Raw genomic sequence first — 18,048 nt, 5'->3', positions numbered from 1 at the left:
AAAACTGAAGTCTGACAGTGAAGATAGAGTTGCTAAACTGGGGACACAAAATGAAAGAAATATGTAGGACCAGCCCTTCTTCCTGAAGCCAAGGAGCACATCCTCTTAACCTCTAAATCATGAATTATCTCACATTTCTAGTTTTCATGGATCAGACTGAAATCAGTAATTAGGTTTCTCATTTGTCTCTCCATGCCTCTGTGGCACTGTACAACACCATCTATTCTTCACCCGTTCTCTTCATCTAATTATTCATATTCCTACCCTGTGCTTAATTTGTAGATCAGCTGCCAGAACAAAGAGAGGGAGATACTCCAGCGGGTCAGAGGAGAGATAAAATGTCACAGAACCCATCAAACAAATTCACAGAGCTTGGAGCACATCAGAGCTAGTCAGCTCTAACACTGCCTGATATATGTGATTCATGTAACCAATGGCACAATCTACACAGCTTTAACAAAGCTCACACCAAATAAAAGGAAGCCTGAATGCAAATCTTTATATACATAAAAAAGCACTTAGATGCTAAACTGACTTTCTGTGCACAAACTATGAACATCAAGGGTTTTTTTACATTTTATCACAATGACCTCAAAAGAGAAAGTTCAAGCACTTCAACTAAACGAGGTGCACACTCCTTTAAGAATAAATTACAGTTATGCAAAAAAACATACCAAGTTCTAGGAACATAATACCAAAAATAAAGTTAGTTTTAATGTTTCTGTACATCCCAGCTTAAAAATAGAGGAGATCTGAGTTTGTCTGTTTTTGCACCACAGGGTCAGCCACTCAAGGGGACCTTCAGTACCTTATGCTCATTTCCAGCTTCATTTTTTATTGCTGAACTCTCATAGAGCAACTTTGAATGACTAACAGTTTAAAATCATCCATATTTATCTCATACTGGTCCAGTTTGCTCCTCTCCTTTCACTCTAAGACGCTTTTTCTCTGATTAAACGGCGCTCACAAGCAGAACATTTGAACAGATCTGACCGTATTAGGGCTCTCACTGACAAGCAAAGGACTCACAGTACTTGCACATGCATTGACCTCATTACTTGGGAACCTTTGCCATGTTTAATATGATCACTCACCATTTTAACATATTTGATTATAAATAAAGAAAAGCACAACAGGTCCCCCTTAAAAGCCCTGTCAAAATGAGACCAGTGAAGGATGTGTCATGTTTCGGCTGTGTGGAGGCAGGAGAAGGACCCAAACGCAAAACTCACCATGCAGGAATTAAACTCAAAAAGCTGCTTTATTGCAGAATGGCATGAAAACCATAACAAAACTAAACTGGGACACAGATAAACTGACACACAGGAAAACACAGCCATGAGGGAGACTACGACACTGACAAAGAGAAACACAGGGCTTAAATACACAGAGGGATAACGAGGGAATGAGACACAGAAGGAGAGCACAGCTGGGAGTAATCAGGCTGGACGAGACAAGGGAAGCAAAACTAGAATCACTCACATGAGACACGGACCTTCAAAGTAAAACAGGAAACACACTAACTGAACTCTAGACATGCAAACTTAACAGCAACTGAGGAGACAGAACATAGGGACCTGAAACATGGGACAGAAAGGCACAGTAGACACAACATGGACATAACAACGCCACAGGGAAAGAGTAAAACAAAACACAGAACCTCTCATAATGAAACGCAGACATGACTACATGAACTTAACATCACAGACACATGAAGGGCAAGGGAGACTTAACAGGGGTTGGAAGACACAAGGGGAATCTAATAACAAGGAACTAGAAAAACTCATGAGCTTAATCATATAAACATCCAAATAAACTAAACTCAAAACACTGGGTCATAAGACCCAGGATCGTGACAGGATGTTTTTCATCAAGTCCTCCTTCGGAATTTCTTTCTTACTTATTGCACACACTTGTAATGGAGGTCGTGTTATAAATATATAATCTCAAGGCCCAGTCAGTAATAAAAATGTAAGTGCAGTATCAGGGACAAACTAAGGAAGGAATCTCTTTACTTAATATTAAACATGTTCCGTCTGGTTCAGCTCTCCTCTCTTTTTGCTACATACAGATTGGTAAAGGCAGAAGAGCCAAAACAACTCTTGAATACATGCTAAACCTTGATATATTCCCAACCAAGCCAAAGAAATAGGAATGAAAAGCAAGCTCTCAGGAATACACTTGCAAGCAAAATATAACAAATGCGGATGCTTCCATGTTCAGTGAACAGTTTGAGGATGATGTGAATCATAGTTTTTGACCTTTAGCCACCAGACGGCAAGCAAGGACCTGCAGAAGATATCGAGCAGTCAGTTCCATCACATGAGCTCCAAATGAGCCAACGTCTTTTCGAAAAATTCCCTATATATTTTCAGAAAAGTTTAAAAAAGACCTGAAGAAACATAAAGAGGCGCTAAAGTTACTAAACAGGAGGCTCACAATGGAAACATCAGCTTACTGACCTTTGCTTTATTGCCTCTCCTGGCACAAATATTAAGGACTGTAAAAATCTTGCCTTCCTTTCACAATAATGCCCTGGCTGATCTTATTACTGACATTTTAACACTCGTGCAGCACCTGTTCAGGAAGAGTGTCACACGTGTCACCCCAGGCTATCATAAACTCTGTGTTTTGAAAACAGGACAGCCACAGTTATGACGGTGCACTAACTTAAAATCTGTTTGTGTGTATAACTCGTTGTAGGTTGCAGCTTATTCGGGAACTGCTCGTCCAAACAACACAAGTGACTGAAATCATTTGTGACAGCAAAGACAAAAAAATAAATACAATGAAAGGCAAACGTGTCAACCTATCTTTCTGAGAACCTGTTTTTGGCCATGATGCAGTTTTCTAAATGCTAGAACTTTTTGGCAGGCACTCATTAATATTTTACACCTTTCAGTCTCTTTAAGCGTTAAGGTGCGAGAGACTTGGAAAACTTGGACTCGTGTCAGTGAATATCCCCTGAGGCCTGTGTGTTTATGTTTGTCCTTCCCCTTACATACTGAGTGGAGACAGCACGTCTCACTCTAAAGGGAAAAACAGGTTATAGAGGACAACTTTTAGCCAAATTATGAGAAGTCCTTATCTAAATAACATCAAACTCAGCACAGCAGTTCCCAGCAACACACAGTGCATCGGATGAACTGTTGCTAAGCTACAAGAAGAAAAGACAGGTGGACAGAGAGGGATTTCTTGAATTATTCGTAACATCCAACGACCAGTTTTTCACTCCAACCATCTCACATGGTCATGACATCAGGGTATGACCAGTTAATGTCACAAACATTTGTGTGTCACAAGCTTTAAAGTAACAGGTTACTGCAATCACCATTTTTAGTGATGCAATAATGTAAATGCAAATATAAAAATCTGTAATCACACTACAGTTACAATTATTATTACTTGTATAACAAGGGTTTATTAGTTATCTGCACAATGGGAGGATAGGACGAAAAACACGCCTTTTTCTTCCTGGTAGGGGGAGGAAAATGGTGAAGCAGTTTATGATTTGAGGACTGGAGATGTGGACATGACTTTTATTTTTATTACACAAAAAGGAAAAGAGTCCAATGGTAAAGTGCAAACTGTGTCAAGGATGGAAACAACTGCTCTATGCTTGCAAAGAGCCGATGCTGTCGGCTCTTTGCAAGCATCTGCACAAACAGCATGCTAACACAAAGCTAGCCAAGATCCCAGAATGATGTTAAACCTGAGTGTATGCTGACCCCAGCCCAGCAGCCAGAGCCTGAACTTTAACAGGTAGCAAAGGCAGCGATGAGCAGTCGACAGTAGACATAGTACACATGTAAACAATAAAGAAAGGTTGTATGTGTGCCCTCATTAGAACACTGGTTTGTGTCGGTGTGCAGGATGTAGCATAATGGTTATACTGTTAACTAGTAACTATGTGATGGTGTGTTTCAGGTCATGTTATGGAGTAACATCAAAATAATGCAATAAGTAGTGTAACAATTTACTTTCTCAGGTGAATTATTAAGCAACGTAATGCAAACCTTTTGAGAAAAGTAACAAGTAATGTGTAATATATTTTGAATACAACCGGCTGAAATGAGTTTTGTCTGTAGGATGGCAGGGCTCAGCCTTACAGATGAGGAGCTCAAACATCCACAGAGAGCTCAGAGTAGAGCTGTTACTCCTTTTGTGTTAAAAGGAGCCAAGTGAGACGGTTCAGTATCTGATCGGGATGCCTCCAGGGCACCTCCATTTGGAGGTTTTGTTGGGCACTTTGAAGACCCAGAAGAAGATGTGGAACCCACTGGAGAGATTATATTGTTGGGACCTCTCATGCAAACCCATGCTGGGGAGAAGGACATCTGGAATACCCTGTTTAAACTGCTGTTACAGCAACCCGACTTCAGATGAGCAGAAGATAATGGATGACGAATGGTTTAAATGTCTGGCCCAGTACATTAAAGATAACATTTCAGTCAGGCTGAACCATCAAAGGATCAGATCTTCACTTCCTCCCACTTTGCCTTGAAAATCAAGGCACAAATATCTGTATGTTGTTTGTTGATTTCAACCCAGCAGCACAATCTGACATTAGACGTTGGACGTCCTCAGACAGGAGCGTCACACCACAAACCTCCAGGGTTGAGTGTTCAGCCTCGTCTTGTTCACACTATTCTCCCATGATTGCATTCAGAGACGCAGAGAGAACTCTATCGTGAAATCTGCAGAGAGTGCAACCGTTCTGGTGAGATTATAAACACTGATGAGAGGAAGAGAGGATTTATATCTAGAGGAAATCAATAATCTTACAGCATGGTACACAGAGAATAACCCACTGCTCAACATCAGCAAAGGTAGAGAGACAAGGAAGCAAAAACACGCTCGCTGGAGCTGAGGTGGAGCCGATGCAGAACAAGAGGCTGACTAGATGGTCAGCCAAGCAACCTTTGGATGTAAAGTCCTACCAAGTATGTGCAAGTGTGGGACTGACACACAATCTGTTTAAGTGTGGGTAGTTATATATATTTGCATGTTTTTAGTTTGTCCATGATGGACATTTGCACACAAAAACCTGTTTTCATTTTCTATTGTCAGACATATTCAGTTATTCAGTCTTCCTGTCAGGTTGATATCTTTTTGATTTTGCTTTTTTCATGAGATGTGACTGTGATTTCAAAAGCCTGAGAGATGAAAATTTGCCTGCCAGCGAGAGCAAACAGAACTCTAGACGTAACATCGCAGCTGGATCTATGAAGGAGAAAGTACCTGTGGCAGAAGCCGGGAGAGAACACAAGGGCAATACTGGGAGACACAGAAGGGAAGGTGGATGTCAGAGACTGAAAGCAGAACAGTTGGCAAAGAAAGGACGATGAAGAGGGAGGCACCGGTGACTGGACAGAGGAAGGTAAGATTGTTCCTGCTTCTCTCTGATGTCCACATTCAGTCCCTGCTGCTGCCGGCTGCCCCTCTTCCCACCAGCTAAAACACATCACACTTTGATGAAATAACCACACACACACAGGAGGAGGTGAGTTAGCCGCTGCTACTGCAGCTCCCCTGGCGAAAAAACTGATAAAACTGATTTTGAGTGTGTGTGTGTATGTGTGTTTACAGTGCAGTCAGGTGGCTTGCAGTAATCATATGCTGCACTGCAGAAGCACAGCACAGCCTAGTGGCAGAAAGAAAAAGGTGAGGTGAAGCTTGTTCCTCCTCTTCCTCAGGAGAACATTTAGTGGTTGTTTTTGCTATTTTATGTAGTGACTAAAACTTTTAAGACATTTAAAAAAGCACTTAACTTTCTATCCCAACTTACCCTGTTAACAGTGCCAGCATGCACAGGGCAGGAGGCAGAGTACGATATAGCTGAGCAACACGAGAAAAAGGACACTAAAAAATTCATAGTGAACTTAATCGCCACCACTGGGCAACAATTCAGCTCACTTTATTGGGTTGTCTTAGATTTTTGCAGGCTGCAGTTAAACAAAAGGAATCAACAGCACATTGAGTCTCATGCATAAATATTTTTTATCAGTGGGATTTTTAAAACCAAAACCAATCAGTGCAGAGGGCTCATGGGAAATCAGTAATCTCTATCAGAAAAGAAAAAACAGTTGAAATCAGGTAAAAAAGTGTTGATTGTGGACACACCTCCAGCCTCCGTAAGCATTTAATCAAAGGTTTGGTTGCTTCATGACAGTGTGACAGCTCAACTGAAACACTGAGAAGAGCTAACAAAATGCACTCTGGCTTAAACTGTATTTATGTTTCACTTTAAGGAGTGATGGTAGTACAAAAACAACGTCTCACCTTTGCAAAGTAAAGAAGGAAGGAAATTTTGACTAATGATACATTTTATACAAATGTACTCGCAAAGTATTTCAACCTATCAATAACAACAATAATAATAATAATAATGAAAATGAAAATGTTCTCTCCTAATAAAGCACACTGTTTATATATTTAAATGAATAAATATTTAAAATTTCGATTAAAAAAATTGAGTGCATATTTTGATCTATGCAGGCTTACTTTGTAAGCACAATGCACTCTGTGTCAGTGTGGTGAACTGGTGGCACTACAGAGCTGTCATTATGAAAGCTGATTTTAGGTTACACGGCTCTTAGTCGACTAAAAAGAGCTTTTACTTGTTGATGGTCACAGAGAACGTCTAAAGTAAGTAAAATATTATTGGTCTAAGTAAAAAAGTTCACTCTGTTCATCATCCATTCATTTCTGTGCATCTCAAATATAATAGCAAAGTATGAACCATATACTTTCCAACTTTGCAAAGATCCTGTCTGCCTTGCAGTTAAAAATATCTTCAGTGTCACACTATAGCTTTGTTGCACTTGTGTCTGACAGCCGGCATCATCTTATCGTTTGAAACTGTCTGCACAGTTTTCTGCGCCGGGGCTGGAATTCATATAAAAATACAGCCAAAATTGGAACATCCCTAATTTGGCTGCATATATTCTTCTTCTCTCCATTTTTACATGTCTCCCAGGCCCTGCTGCCAATAAAGCACTGCATAGCATGATGCTCACACCTCCTCGCTTCACAGCAGGACACTGTTACACAAGTGGTGAGCACTGCTCGCTCCCTGAAACAGTGTTCTGCTTCTAAGATGAGAAGTTCAACTTTTGTTTCTACTGTTCACAAAAAAGGCTTCTAGCGTTCCTGCAGCTGCTCTGCTCAACACTCCTGATGGCTTTACAGTGTGTGTGTGTGTGCGAGTGTGCACGTAGGCCCACCTGTCTGATTGGCTCAGGGACCCGGTAGCGGCAGCATGCGTGTGTGAGGCGGACAGCTGTGTCCAGGCTGATCTTGTGGCCCACAGACACGTACACTGGCTTCGAGCTCTTGTCAGAGCTTCGCAGTGCCTGAATTCAAAGACAGAAGTCTGCTGTAACTTTTCAGCATTCGTCTCACTCTCCAGTTGTGATCATCATAAAAAATTTGCTGCGTTTGACTTTCAGCAGGGAGGGTTTTCTTTGAAGTCAGCAGCAACAAGACAACACCTTTGTCAGAGGTATTTGTTTCTATTTTCTGTGCATCTGTCCTTTGCCGCACCTTTCCGAGCACTTTGCCTGAGGCGCCTATGAGTGGGAAGCTGTCTCCTCCTCTTTGCAGAGCAGCTATCTGTGGAGGCAAAGAAACAAAAATCAAAGTCAAAACAGATGTACAGCTTGCCAAAACAAATAGCAGCAAGCTGAAACAAAGTATTAACCTCCTGCAGAGGCTTCACACTCGCGTCACTTTGTCTCTAACCTCTGCGTGACCCCACTTTCATGTCTAAAACCGGACCAAATCTTTATTCTACTGAAAGAACGGCGGGTTATGACTTTGAAAAAGAAAATCTGGCACAAAGGCGTACAATAATAAAACTCCTGATACAGATTAGAACAATTAAATAAACTGTATTTTGAAAAAATGTTTTTTCAAAAATAGAAACTTTTTTAATCTAATTTTTCACAAGTAAATAAATAAAATTAGGAATGAATTCATTTAAAAATGAAGGCAAAGATTTTATTTGGACTTTGTCTCTTTGGAAAAATGTCAAAATCTTTTTTCTAAAACTGTGTAAAAACAGAGTTTTGTCTCAACAAATTCAAATTCGTGACATTTTTTAATATTCCTTATTTTCAGTTAACCACCACATATCTAAAGAAGTCTGCCGACTGAGTTTGAGTAGACTAGAGGCCCAAGACCACATTTCAAGTTGTGTTTGAGTTTTGTGAAACGAAAGCATGTGATCGTGCAAAAATATAATTATTATGTATGAGATTCAGAGAGAGAGATTTTGACTCAGCTAGTTACCAATATGTCACTCACCACCAATTGCTAGGAGACGGTCTTCTGTCAGAATCACTTGGGTATGCCATCTGTGCAAGCTGTTAAATACAACCTGAAGCAGGACCGTGCAACAGATCGAATTTAGATTTCAACTGCAATGTTGTCTGCCATCAATTATTAAAATAAGATAATCAAGATAAAATGGTTATTGTGCCACATTCTGCTCATTCTTTTCTGTCAGCGCTCCGGCTTTCATTTCCTTCTGCCGCCCGCCTGCCACTTTGATGGAATATAGTTTCTTTGTTCTCAGTTTGTTTGCTGTCTAAGTTTTGGTTTTCTTTATTCCGGGTTATTTTAGTTTAAGTTACTGTTTGTATTTATAGAGGTTATGTTTTTTGTATTTTCCTCTATGTGTTCCCCTCCCCTGCTGATTCATGTCTCTCTGCTTCCCTGTTCAGTTACTGAGTTATTATTAGTTATTTGTGTCCTGTGCCTTGCTTATAGTTTCACTTCCTTCCCATCCTTTCCTGATTGCCGTCACCTGTCTCTCCTAACCCAGCTGTTTCCATTGCCTGCACTGATCTTTCACAAATCATATCACTGCCACACTGTGCCATGTTCACTTTACTTATCAATTCTTTTTAAGCAAATGTTCTGTTAAAAAGACAAGTTTTTGTCTTTTGTTTTTTAAGTTTGGTGACTCAAATATTATTTTACAAAGTCTCTGAGTAATAGTGTTATATAATCACGACTCAATAGTGGCTAAAATATTTGTGATGAGAACATTTGTCCTAACCTAATCTATGTTATAAAGTTTGGACTTAATATTTTAGACACATTAGACAGCAAAAGCAAACATTTGATGTGATCGTTCAGGCGTTAGACTTGAAGTGTCACTGAGATATAATGAAATAGCCAGACAGGACATAGAAACAGTCCTTGAGTCTGAAAAACCTTTAAATGTATATTTTTTTCCAATTAAGATAGTTTTAAATCTAAAAAAAGAGCTAACTCTAATAAAAGACTAGAAAATTATTGATGTACTAACTGGCTCATCTTTGACGTCTCATGAGAGCCCATCTGCAGGATGTTGGACTCAAAGAAAGATTTTAAACGACCTCTCTCTTGATTTCTGTTAGAGCTAAAGTTTTGTTCTCACAGTCAAAGAGACGGAGCAAAGTCAGATGCAGTGATGCGGGCTGCTGTTGACAGGTGTGCTCTGGGTTATGGGCCAGAGCGATGAAGGGAGTTTAGCCTCCATGATGGATGGAGTGTCTGCTCTACTATGACTGATTACAGCAAGCAGCCAGCAGGGAGACAGGAGGGCCGCACGGGGCATCCAATCCCGGCTGGGATGAAGCCAATAGTGTGTGTGTGTGTGTGTGTGTGTGTGTGTGTCTGTGAAAGAGAGGGTTCGATTCAAGAATAGGACTGAAGCCAGCGCACCAGAAGTCAGAAACACGGGGTAAGTCATCAATAACACACTAGTTTGAGTTACAGCCAGGCTATCAGCGAGAGAAGAGACAAAGAGAGACAAACAGGGAGAAGGAGATGAAAGCGAGAAAGGGGATAGAGTATGAGAGGAGGACCGATAAACTGGAGGTTAAGGGAGAGAGGAAGAAAGAGAGGAGAGGCGATGAAAACCTGAAGGACTCTGAGCAACACAAAACTTCAACAGAGATACAATTTTCCAAAAGTGTACTGAGGACAAAAAGGAGGGAAAGAAACATTTTCTAGCCTCTTTCATCCTGTCTCTTTTGTCTAAAGCTCGGCTCAGACAAAGGCCCACTGCATCACTTCCAGCACAGGGACATCATGTTCAGCTTCAAATAAAAAACAGCGAGCAGAGAGAGAAGGACTTTCATGTTCATGGACACTTCAAGGGGACGCATGCATGTGCTTTAATGACGACAGAAGGCAGGCAATACAACCTAATGATTCTCCATCTTAACAAGTTATCCGGTTCTTATTCACTGCTAAAACATGAAGAAACAGCTGTCTGTTTTCAAGACCTGTGGCACTTTGCTTTACTGACTATTACTATATATAAAAGACGAACTTAATTATAGTCACACATTGTATGTGGACTAATATTTTAAAGCCTCGCATCTGGCATTCTGCCCATTGTTTTCTTGTTTTCTGGAGTCAGCAGTGACACACTTTTGACAAGAGGCTGGAGGTCTAAACATCAGCTGATGCTTACTCGTTTGCTTTATTAGCAAAGTGAATCTATAAGTGCAGCGCTGCTCATAACACTGGAGTTTCACTCTCCAAGCTGGAGTTTAGACAGTGTGTTAGTACAAGCCATATTAAGCAGATAAGTGCACAAACACGACTGGGATTGAAATTAGATGAGGTGAAGCACAGCGTCAGTTTTAGCAGTGAGGCCCCTAAAAATGCTATTTTTACGATACAATTTAAATAGGTGAGTTACAGAAAATAACCCACTCTATGTGGAATAAAGCTGCAAATATAAAGTTGGCATTTTAACCATGTACTGTAGGCAGGTGTAGCTTTCTGAGTGAAGCCACTGCATGCTTAAGTGTGCTGAAGCTGTTTTCTTTTTTCATGGCAGCACAGGGTGACTCCTCCGGTTTAAAGTCTGACTGTATAAAACTGTGAAATTCCCTCCTGCTCACATCTATGACTTCAGTAAACACTGATGGGTTTAAGATGTATTTGATGTAAATTATGGTCGTCATTGGACTCAAAAAGGATGATAAAGCAAGTTGAGCTTTCGGAAGGTATACCTTGTGATTAACAGCCATCAGTATTGGCTGGGACTTTACTAACTAATCGCTGATGTCATGTTGGCCATTCCTAACTTTACCATATGATTTTAAGACTTCAGCCTTAAGCGGCCATTTGATGAACTGCAGTTTTTGGCACTTCCGTGTTTCCTTTTTCAGTCTTGGAGGCTGACATTCGTTTACAGGCTCTTTTCCTTGAATTTTTTTAAACTGATTTAAATCACTCTTACAAAACAGTTAATTTTTTTCCCCCCCAAGTGATAAATCAGAAGATTAATAACTCATTTAAAAGTTTCATCAAAGCAGAATTCATATAATTTTATGCATCTCTATTAAAGGCAACCAAACCCTGAACAAGTTACATTTAAGTAAGAAAATGGTGAAAATGTTTTGACCTACATACAGGTGTAATACATGTGTGATCTTTTACATTTTGTACCTGACAAACTTTGGGTGACACCAAGACCACTAATTGCTATCAAGCCCAAAATAAACAGATAAAATTAGAGCGACATTAATACTCTCATCTCAGATGATGCACTGAGTGTTTCTTCTTCAGTCACCTTTCTCACTCACTATGTGTTAACAGACCTCTCCGCATTGAATCATCCTTGTTATTAATCTCTGTCTCTCTTCCACAGCATGTCTTTATCCTGTTTTCCTTCTCTCACCCCAACCGGTCGCAGCAGATGGCCCCGCCCCTCCCTGAGCCTGGTTCTGCTGGAGGTTTCTTCCTGTTAAAAGGGAGTTTTTCCTTCCCACTGTCGCCAAAGCACTTGCTCATAGGGGGTCATATGATTGTTGGGTTTTTCTCTGTATGTATTATTGTAAGGTCTACCTTACAATATAAAGCACCTTGAGGCGACTGTTGTTGTGATTTGGTGCTATATAAATAAAATTGAATTGAATTGAACTGAATAGAGGTCTACTGTTTCTTAATGAAACTGAAACCTCCATGCAAAAATTAATTTGTTTTACAGTGTCTCTTTAACATTTATGTACATTATAGTTTCTCTGAGCACAGGCTCATCCTGCAACATATTATGTGCATTCGTACATTAACACAATCCCTGTGCTTTACAGTGTTTCATTTTCACCTTTTCAAGGAGCCTCCATCTGATAAAAACACACATACACACCTTTACTTTCGAGGTTTGCACATTTAATTGCTGCAACTAAGAGAAAGTTCTGTAACCTTGAGAGACACTTCTCAGACTGCATATTGGCTTTCAGAAACTCTGTTTGCTGGAAATGTTGAAAGAAACTCTGACATCTGATCTAATCGAGTATGGCAGCGTATCGCTCGTCAGTGGTACGTGGCGGTGTGCTCGTAGCTCCAGTAATGGCTAATCTTGTTTCAAAAGAGCTAATTTTCTGAAATTTGGTAGGAAGCCTGATATGGCTTGTGTTTCACAGATTACTTCACAGCTAATTTCCCACCAAGCGCTCAAGCGCCAAAGCTGGTGTTCCCTTGAAGCGTCGCAATCGTGTGCGTGCCTGTAGACAAATTAGACAGAGCCCCAGAGAGTGACAATTACATCAATATGGGCGGGAAGGGACTTCTAAAATTTCACGCTGATCCAAAGCTAATAGCTTGAGCCAAACATGCAGCATGGCCGTGTAATGCCTGTGCTACCTGATCCTGAAAGTAAACGAGCCACATGTATTTGGACACACATTGTTTCAGTAGATAAGTGTGACTGGATCCTCGGGGGTGACCATGATAGGTGTAAACAAAGATCAGATTCCCCCCAGGGGGAAGAGACGGGCGTAATTTTTCTGACGCCAAAGCCACTAACACTAATTCATGAGATGGATACATTGCAGAGAATTGAATTAGCATCTTACACGACTACACGAAGATTGCCGGGGTTGTAATCACACTATGTATCTGATGCCAATTGAGAAGTGGATCGGATGTCTGTCCACTCCTCTCCGAAACTTTGGAGGACCACTCAGCATTAAAATGCTCATAACTGCAGACCTTTAGATTCTATTTAGAATTTGCATAATGGCTTTTCATAAGTGACCACACTTAAGCTCAGCTAATTCACTGTCAACTCAGACAAGAAGGCCACAGGGTTCGAGCTTTTTCTGTGAGGAATCTGGAAGTTTCCGAGGAAGATGAAGTCTTAAATAACCTCCTGGAGCTGCATGAGCATGTGAATGTGTGAAGTTCATGTAGGATTCAGATTTATTGATCCTTCTGCTCCTCCTGCCTCAAAAAGGAAATAGCTTTCACAGTTTTCACAGGACTGTGCAGTTCTCTGAAAAACGAAATAAACTCCATGATTCAGTACCAATAACCTTCTATAATTTCTGTGAATGGAGTGAAGGTGTACTTACACAGATTCCTGTAAAAACCTCTGACTATATAAGTTGTTTTACTCAGTTTGCGCTGGTTTTGTTGCAGTTCCTTAGTCTATGCCACATGTAGTTTTCGGTTCATTCCTATTCATTAGTTGCATCAGGTTTGACTTGATGTGGTTTCCTCCTTATTACATTAAAAAGAGGGAACAGTTTTTTAAATATTTTCCTATGGCTTTACTGGTCTGTCCCTCTTCAGTTCAGTTTGGCCTGAAGTGAAATGAAAGTGACGCACCTGCTCGGTTCATCAGGTAGATTTAACTTTAAAGAGTTTTGTTTTTTTTCCTCAGCAGGTCACTGAGCTGCAGACTGAAACAAAGGGAGCATTTGCATATTAATGAAAACCAGGTTTTGCTGTCCCACAGGTATACTTTGACCAGCACACATTTGTTGCAGCTTGATTTGTATTCAAAAAGTCACATTAGCGTTAGCTACACAGCAAGGCCTTGGCTCGCAATAAAAGTCACAGTGAGAACAGAATACACACAAACAAAGCGCACTCTCACACACACACACACATATATAAAATGAGAAGTTGTGAGTTTACATGCACACAGAGTCACACACTGAAAAACAACTGAAGACTCTGTCCTTTGCTTCGTCCCTCTCTGACATTTCTTTGCTTTTCTTTTTAGATGCAGCGAGCAGAGAAAGCGATTACACTTTGAAAACTTCAATAATTCATCCAGTGACTCCTGTCAACACTGGGAGCTCTTAAACAAGAGAAACATGTGTACACAACTACAAGAAACATTAAATATGAAGCAGGTTTTCTGAAGGCCAAACCGCAGAGTGACGAGGCTCTGCAGCTCGGTGGGATAAACAGACGTTCAAGTCTTAGACTCGTCATTTTAAAATGGCCTTCTTATAACACTGAAAACCACAATGGATACAACAATGTTGTATGACTGGAGACCTGAGCATAACAAAGTCCACACATAGATTCAGTAGGTTTAATGAGCCAAAGTTTAAAACAAAGAAGATCTTAAATTAAATTAAAAAAACAGGTGATGTTTCCTCACTTGTGACTGATGCTCCTCACTCTTGTTGACTCCTTGCACCTGCAGCAGGTTTTTGGCCACGCCCACACAGGGCAGCCCTGACAGCACTCCCAGGTGACACGCCAAACCAAACTCTGCAACGATCCAAACAGCGACAATCAAGTCACATCCAGAATTAAACAGCGGAGAGTAAACATGCTTCACTGAACTGTGTGATGCAAAAAAACGTTACAACAGAGCACTTCACGGTGATTCACTCAGGACTGATTTTGTCAGGTGTTACACCTAAAAGTCCCTTTGGTGAAAACCAAAGTTTATACAGCTCATCCTCAAACCTCGCTAGACTCACCTTGAACTCTTAGTTAGTATTTTTAACAAGCTCGAGTGGAGCTGAATGCAAATCTCTGAAATAATGATCAGTGAAAATCAGACTGAAATTTTTAGCGATCTCTTTTTTTGAAGATGCGCTGCTGACGAGCGTCATGCTACGACCCGAACAGCAGCATCGGCGTGCACGTCATTTTTTCCATTTTCCTTTCAGAAGGTTATTAATGTCTTTTACAGTAATGAGTGTACTCTAACATGCCGAGCCGGCTCATGGAAAACAATCAGTGGAAATCCTGAGCCTAGGTTATGTGTCACTTCTTTGGCCACACAGACACACAATCACTGATCACTACCTGCCCCGCTCGACCGATCTGAATCCCTACAGCTGTCTCTTATTCCACAAAATTATGTTCAAGCTGAAGGGATGCTGCGTTGATATAACAGAGGATCAAACCAGAATTTTATCATGGGGTGGCAAAAGCAGAGTTTCCAGCATCAAATATAGGTTACTTGAAAAATATGGTAAAGAGGAGAAAATAAACAGAATTATTTACCTAGTTAATTTCCTGCTAATGAATTTGAAAATATGTACATATGAAAACCAAATAAGATTTTAAAATCCAACCATCCCTTTAAACATTCTTCCTCACTCTTGTGCTCACGTTTATTAAAATTATTACCAACACAGAGGCGGCCACTGGGGGGCGGGCAGCAAATTTTGAGGGGTGGCCAGTGCCCCTCCGGCCCCCCTTTGGTGGTGCCTTTGAATCCGACGTGAATCACTAAGGCCCAGATGGACAAGAAGATGACCTTGAGGGAAAACTGGACGATGATTGTACAGGTACAGAGAAACTAACAAACACATTATTCATTAAATGTGTGTTTTGTTTAGATTTTTGTTCTTTGTTTGATTTTTTACAGTGAACTGTTAATATTTTATCAGTGTTATTAAAAGTTTATTACATTATGTTATCTTTAAAGTAAAAACAGAAAATCTAAAATCCTTTCTTCGGTCAGTCACCTCACCTCTGTAATGAAAGAGACCATTCCCATCCACAAACACCACCTGTACAGAGAACACACCTGACATGAGTTTGACTGCAGGAAGCTCGACATTACTCTATATTTCGCTTTTTCCACAGCAGACTTTTCCACGTGTCTGAGGATTAAAAGCACAGGTGAAATAATAAACAGGGCTACTTCATCAACAGAGGCATTATTAATCTTTTGCTTCTACCTGTGCTATGAATGACATGATCAACTAAAATGTCCAGAGTGAAAGATTTTTGTTGTTATCTATTGTGTCTATAACCCTGGGATGGCAGAAGATCCTCAAAAGCCGAAGTTAGAAAGAGCTCCTCAAACTGATATTGGAGCGCTGCCAGCTCCAACACAACGATGAATTTTTGAAGCCAAAGGTGACTCCACAGACATGTTTCTGCTGTGAATCATAAGTCACCAGCAACACTCACTTCAAAGGTTGCAGATAAAGGGAGCAGTGACTGCATCTGTCCAGAGCTAAATGTCACTGGAAGTAAATCTGAGTTTGTGTGTGTGTGTGTGTGTGTGTGTGCATGAATTTCTAAGTGTGAATGTGTGCGTTTCTGCACACCTGCGTGCACGAGGACGACAGAGGGACAGAGTGGGAGGCGTGTGGGCTGCGACAAACAGAAGCGAGTGGGTGAAGATGAACAAGAGGCGTCGCTTTAGAAAAACAAAAAACCGAGAGGACAAACAGAGGAGCTTCATCGTCGGAGCTGCACTTAATGTGCATGAAACGTGACGCGAGGTTTTAAAGCACTTGTCCAAATCCAGTAATGTTAGCAGGTTGTCGGTCTTGTTGGATTCATAGGTAACTTTTTCCACCTTGGAGGATTTATCGGTTATTAAAACATTTCCAGCTCACTGTGGCCTGGAAATGGGAATTATATCACTTCTTCTAGTACTACTACCATAAATATAATAATAATAGTAATCACAATAATAACAAGGTCTTACTGAAGAAATTTTAATTACTTAGTTTGCCCAAAATTCTCAGGCTCAAGGTTTCTAACCTTTTCTGTAGGAATTATGCCAAAACTGCAGACCAAGGCTAACAAGCACAGACCAAAACATTTTCTTTTCACTCTATTCTGAATATGAACCATCAACATCAACAAAATAATGAAAAAAGAGTTTGTTTTACTTCCTGGTCAAATAAAAATGCAAAATATATATATATATTTTCCTTTTCTGTGTAGCTTTGAGTAGTTAATCTGACAGAAACAAGTCAGATACAACAAATACAGTTATGATGACATTAAAAAAGTGAACAGAACCCATTTCAGTAGTCACTAAAACAGGGGTGGGCAACTCCAGGCCTCGAGGGCCGGTGTCCTGCAGGTTTTAGATATCACATTGGGTCAACACACCTTAATCACATGATTAGTTCGTTACCAGGCCTCTGGAGAACTTCGGGACATGTTGAGGAGGTAATTTAGCCATTTGAATCAGCTGTGTTGGCTCAAGGACACATCTAAAACCTGCAGGACACCGGTCCTCGAGGCCTGTAGTTGCCCCCCCTGCACTAAGAGGTCATTATTCAAGTTCTAGCACATCCAGACCTGAGGAAGGAGTGTGGGCTGGTTCTTCTTCAGCCTCTGCAGAGCCTCCAGGAGGAAAGGAGTTTCTCTGAATGCCAGAAAGCCAGCTATGTAGGGAGCCGTCAGGGTCACCATCTGACTGTCTTCATACAGCACCTGGCAGGAGGGAGCAGAGACGGCTTCATTTCTTCTGACTGAATTTTACTAAAACCTTTTTTTTTTTAATAACCCATCTTTTTTAAATTTTGTTAGGGGCATGGCTGCTTTGATTGACAGGTGGGCTGACACAGGCCAGTATCTGCCAGGTGTCACTTCTGCTGACCTAACAAGTGTGTTACTGTTATTAACCTGGATCATTGTGCAGGACGTCCTGAGTTCAGTCAGTCAGATGACCTCAGCTACACAGAGAAGTTCATGTTAGACTCAGTGACTGCGGAGTGCCCGGGTCCTGTGGCTGCACAACAAGCACAATCATCACTCCTCCACCACCGTGCTTACAGTTGTTATGAGGTGTTTGTGCTGATATGTTGTCTTTGTTTTTTTCCAGATGTGGTGCTGTGCATTATAATCAAACATCTCCACTTTGGTTCTGCAACTCTTGTGGTTTGTTCAGATGCAACTTTGGGCTTTTTTGGAGAGCAGAAGAATTCTCTCGACAACCATTTGAAAAAAAACTATCTTTGTTCATTTTTTTTCTTTTAACATAACGTTTGCATGCTAATTGAGGCCTGGAGAATCTCAGATGGAGCTCTT

General features: G+C 40.7%; 1 protein-coding gene across 12 annotated transcripts in view; it reads right to left on the bottom strand.

Moving 5' to 3' along the window:
- The window catches only part of LOC100710856 (endonuclease V), a 75,537-nt gene that overhangs the window by 52,669 nt on the left and 4,820 nt on the right, over window positions 1-18,048 (bottom strand). For 8 of the 12 annotated variants that reach the window (XR_003220548.1, XM_005470092.4, XM_025908208.1 and 5 more), the window contains exons 3-7: window positions 17,317-17,451; window positions 15,740-15,779; window positions 14,408-14,520; window positions 7,546-7,614; window positions 7,227-7,355 (exon numbers count right to left, since the gene is read on the bottom strand). Coding sequence is in view for 11 of the 12 variants with exons in the window: in XM_005470092.4 (XP_005470149.1) it covers window positions 7,227-7,355; window positions 7,546-7,614; window positions 14,408-14,520; window positions 15,740-15,779; window positions 17,317-17,451 (486 nt within the window). In the remaining variant the exon portion in view is untranslated. The other 4 variants (XM_013273047.3, XM_019359549.2, XM_013273048.3 and 1 more) reach the window with 4 other exon arrangements.

The sequence above is a fragment of the Oreochromis niloticus genome, linkage group LG6 (assembly GCF_001858045.2).
Source record: "Oreochromis niloticus isolate F11D_XX linkage group LG6, O_niloticus_UMD_NMBU, whole genome shotgun sequence".
Lineage (NCBI taxonomy): Eukaryota > Metazoa > Chordata > Actinopteri > Cichliformes > Cichlidae > Oreochromis > Oreochromis niloticus.
The sequence above is the reverse complement of the archived record's forward strand: the minus strand, read 5'-3'. Positions and strand labels throughout refer to the sequence as shown.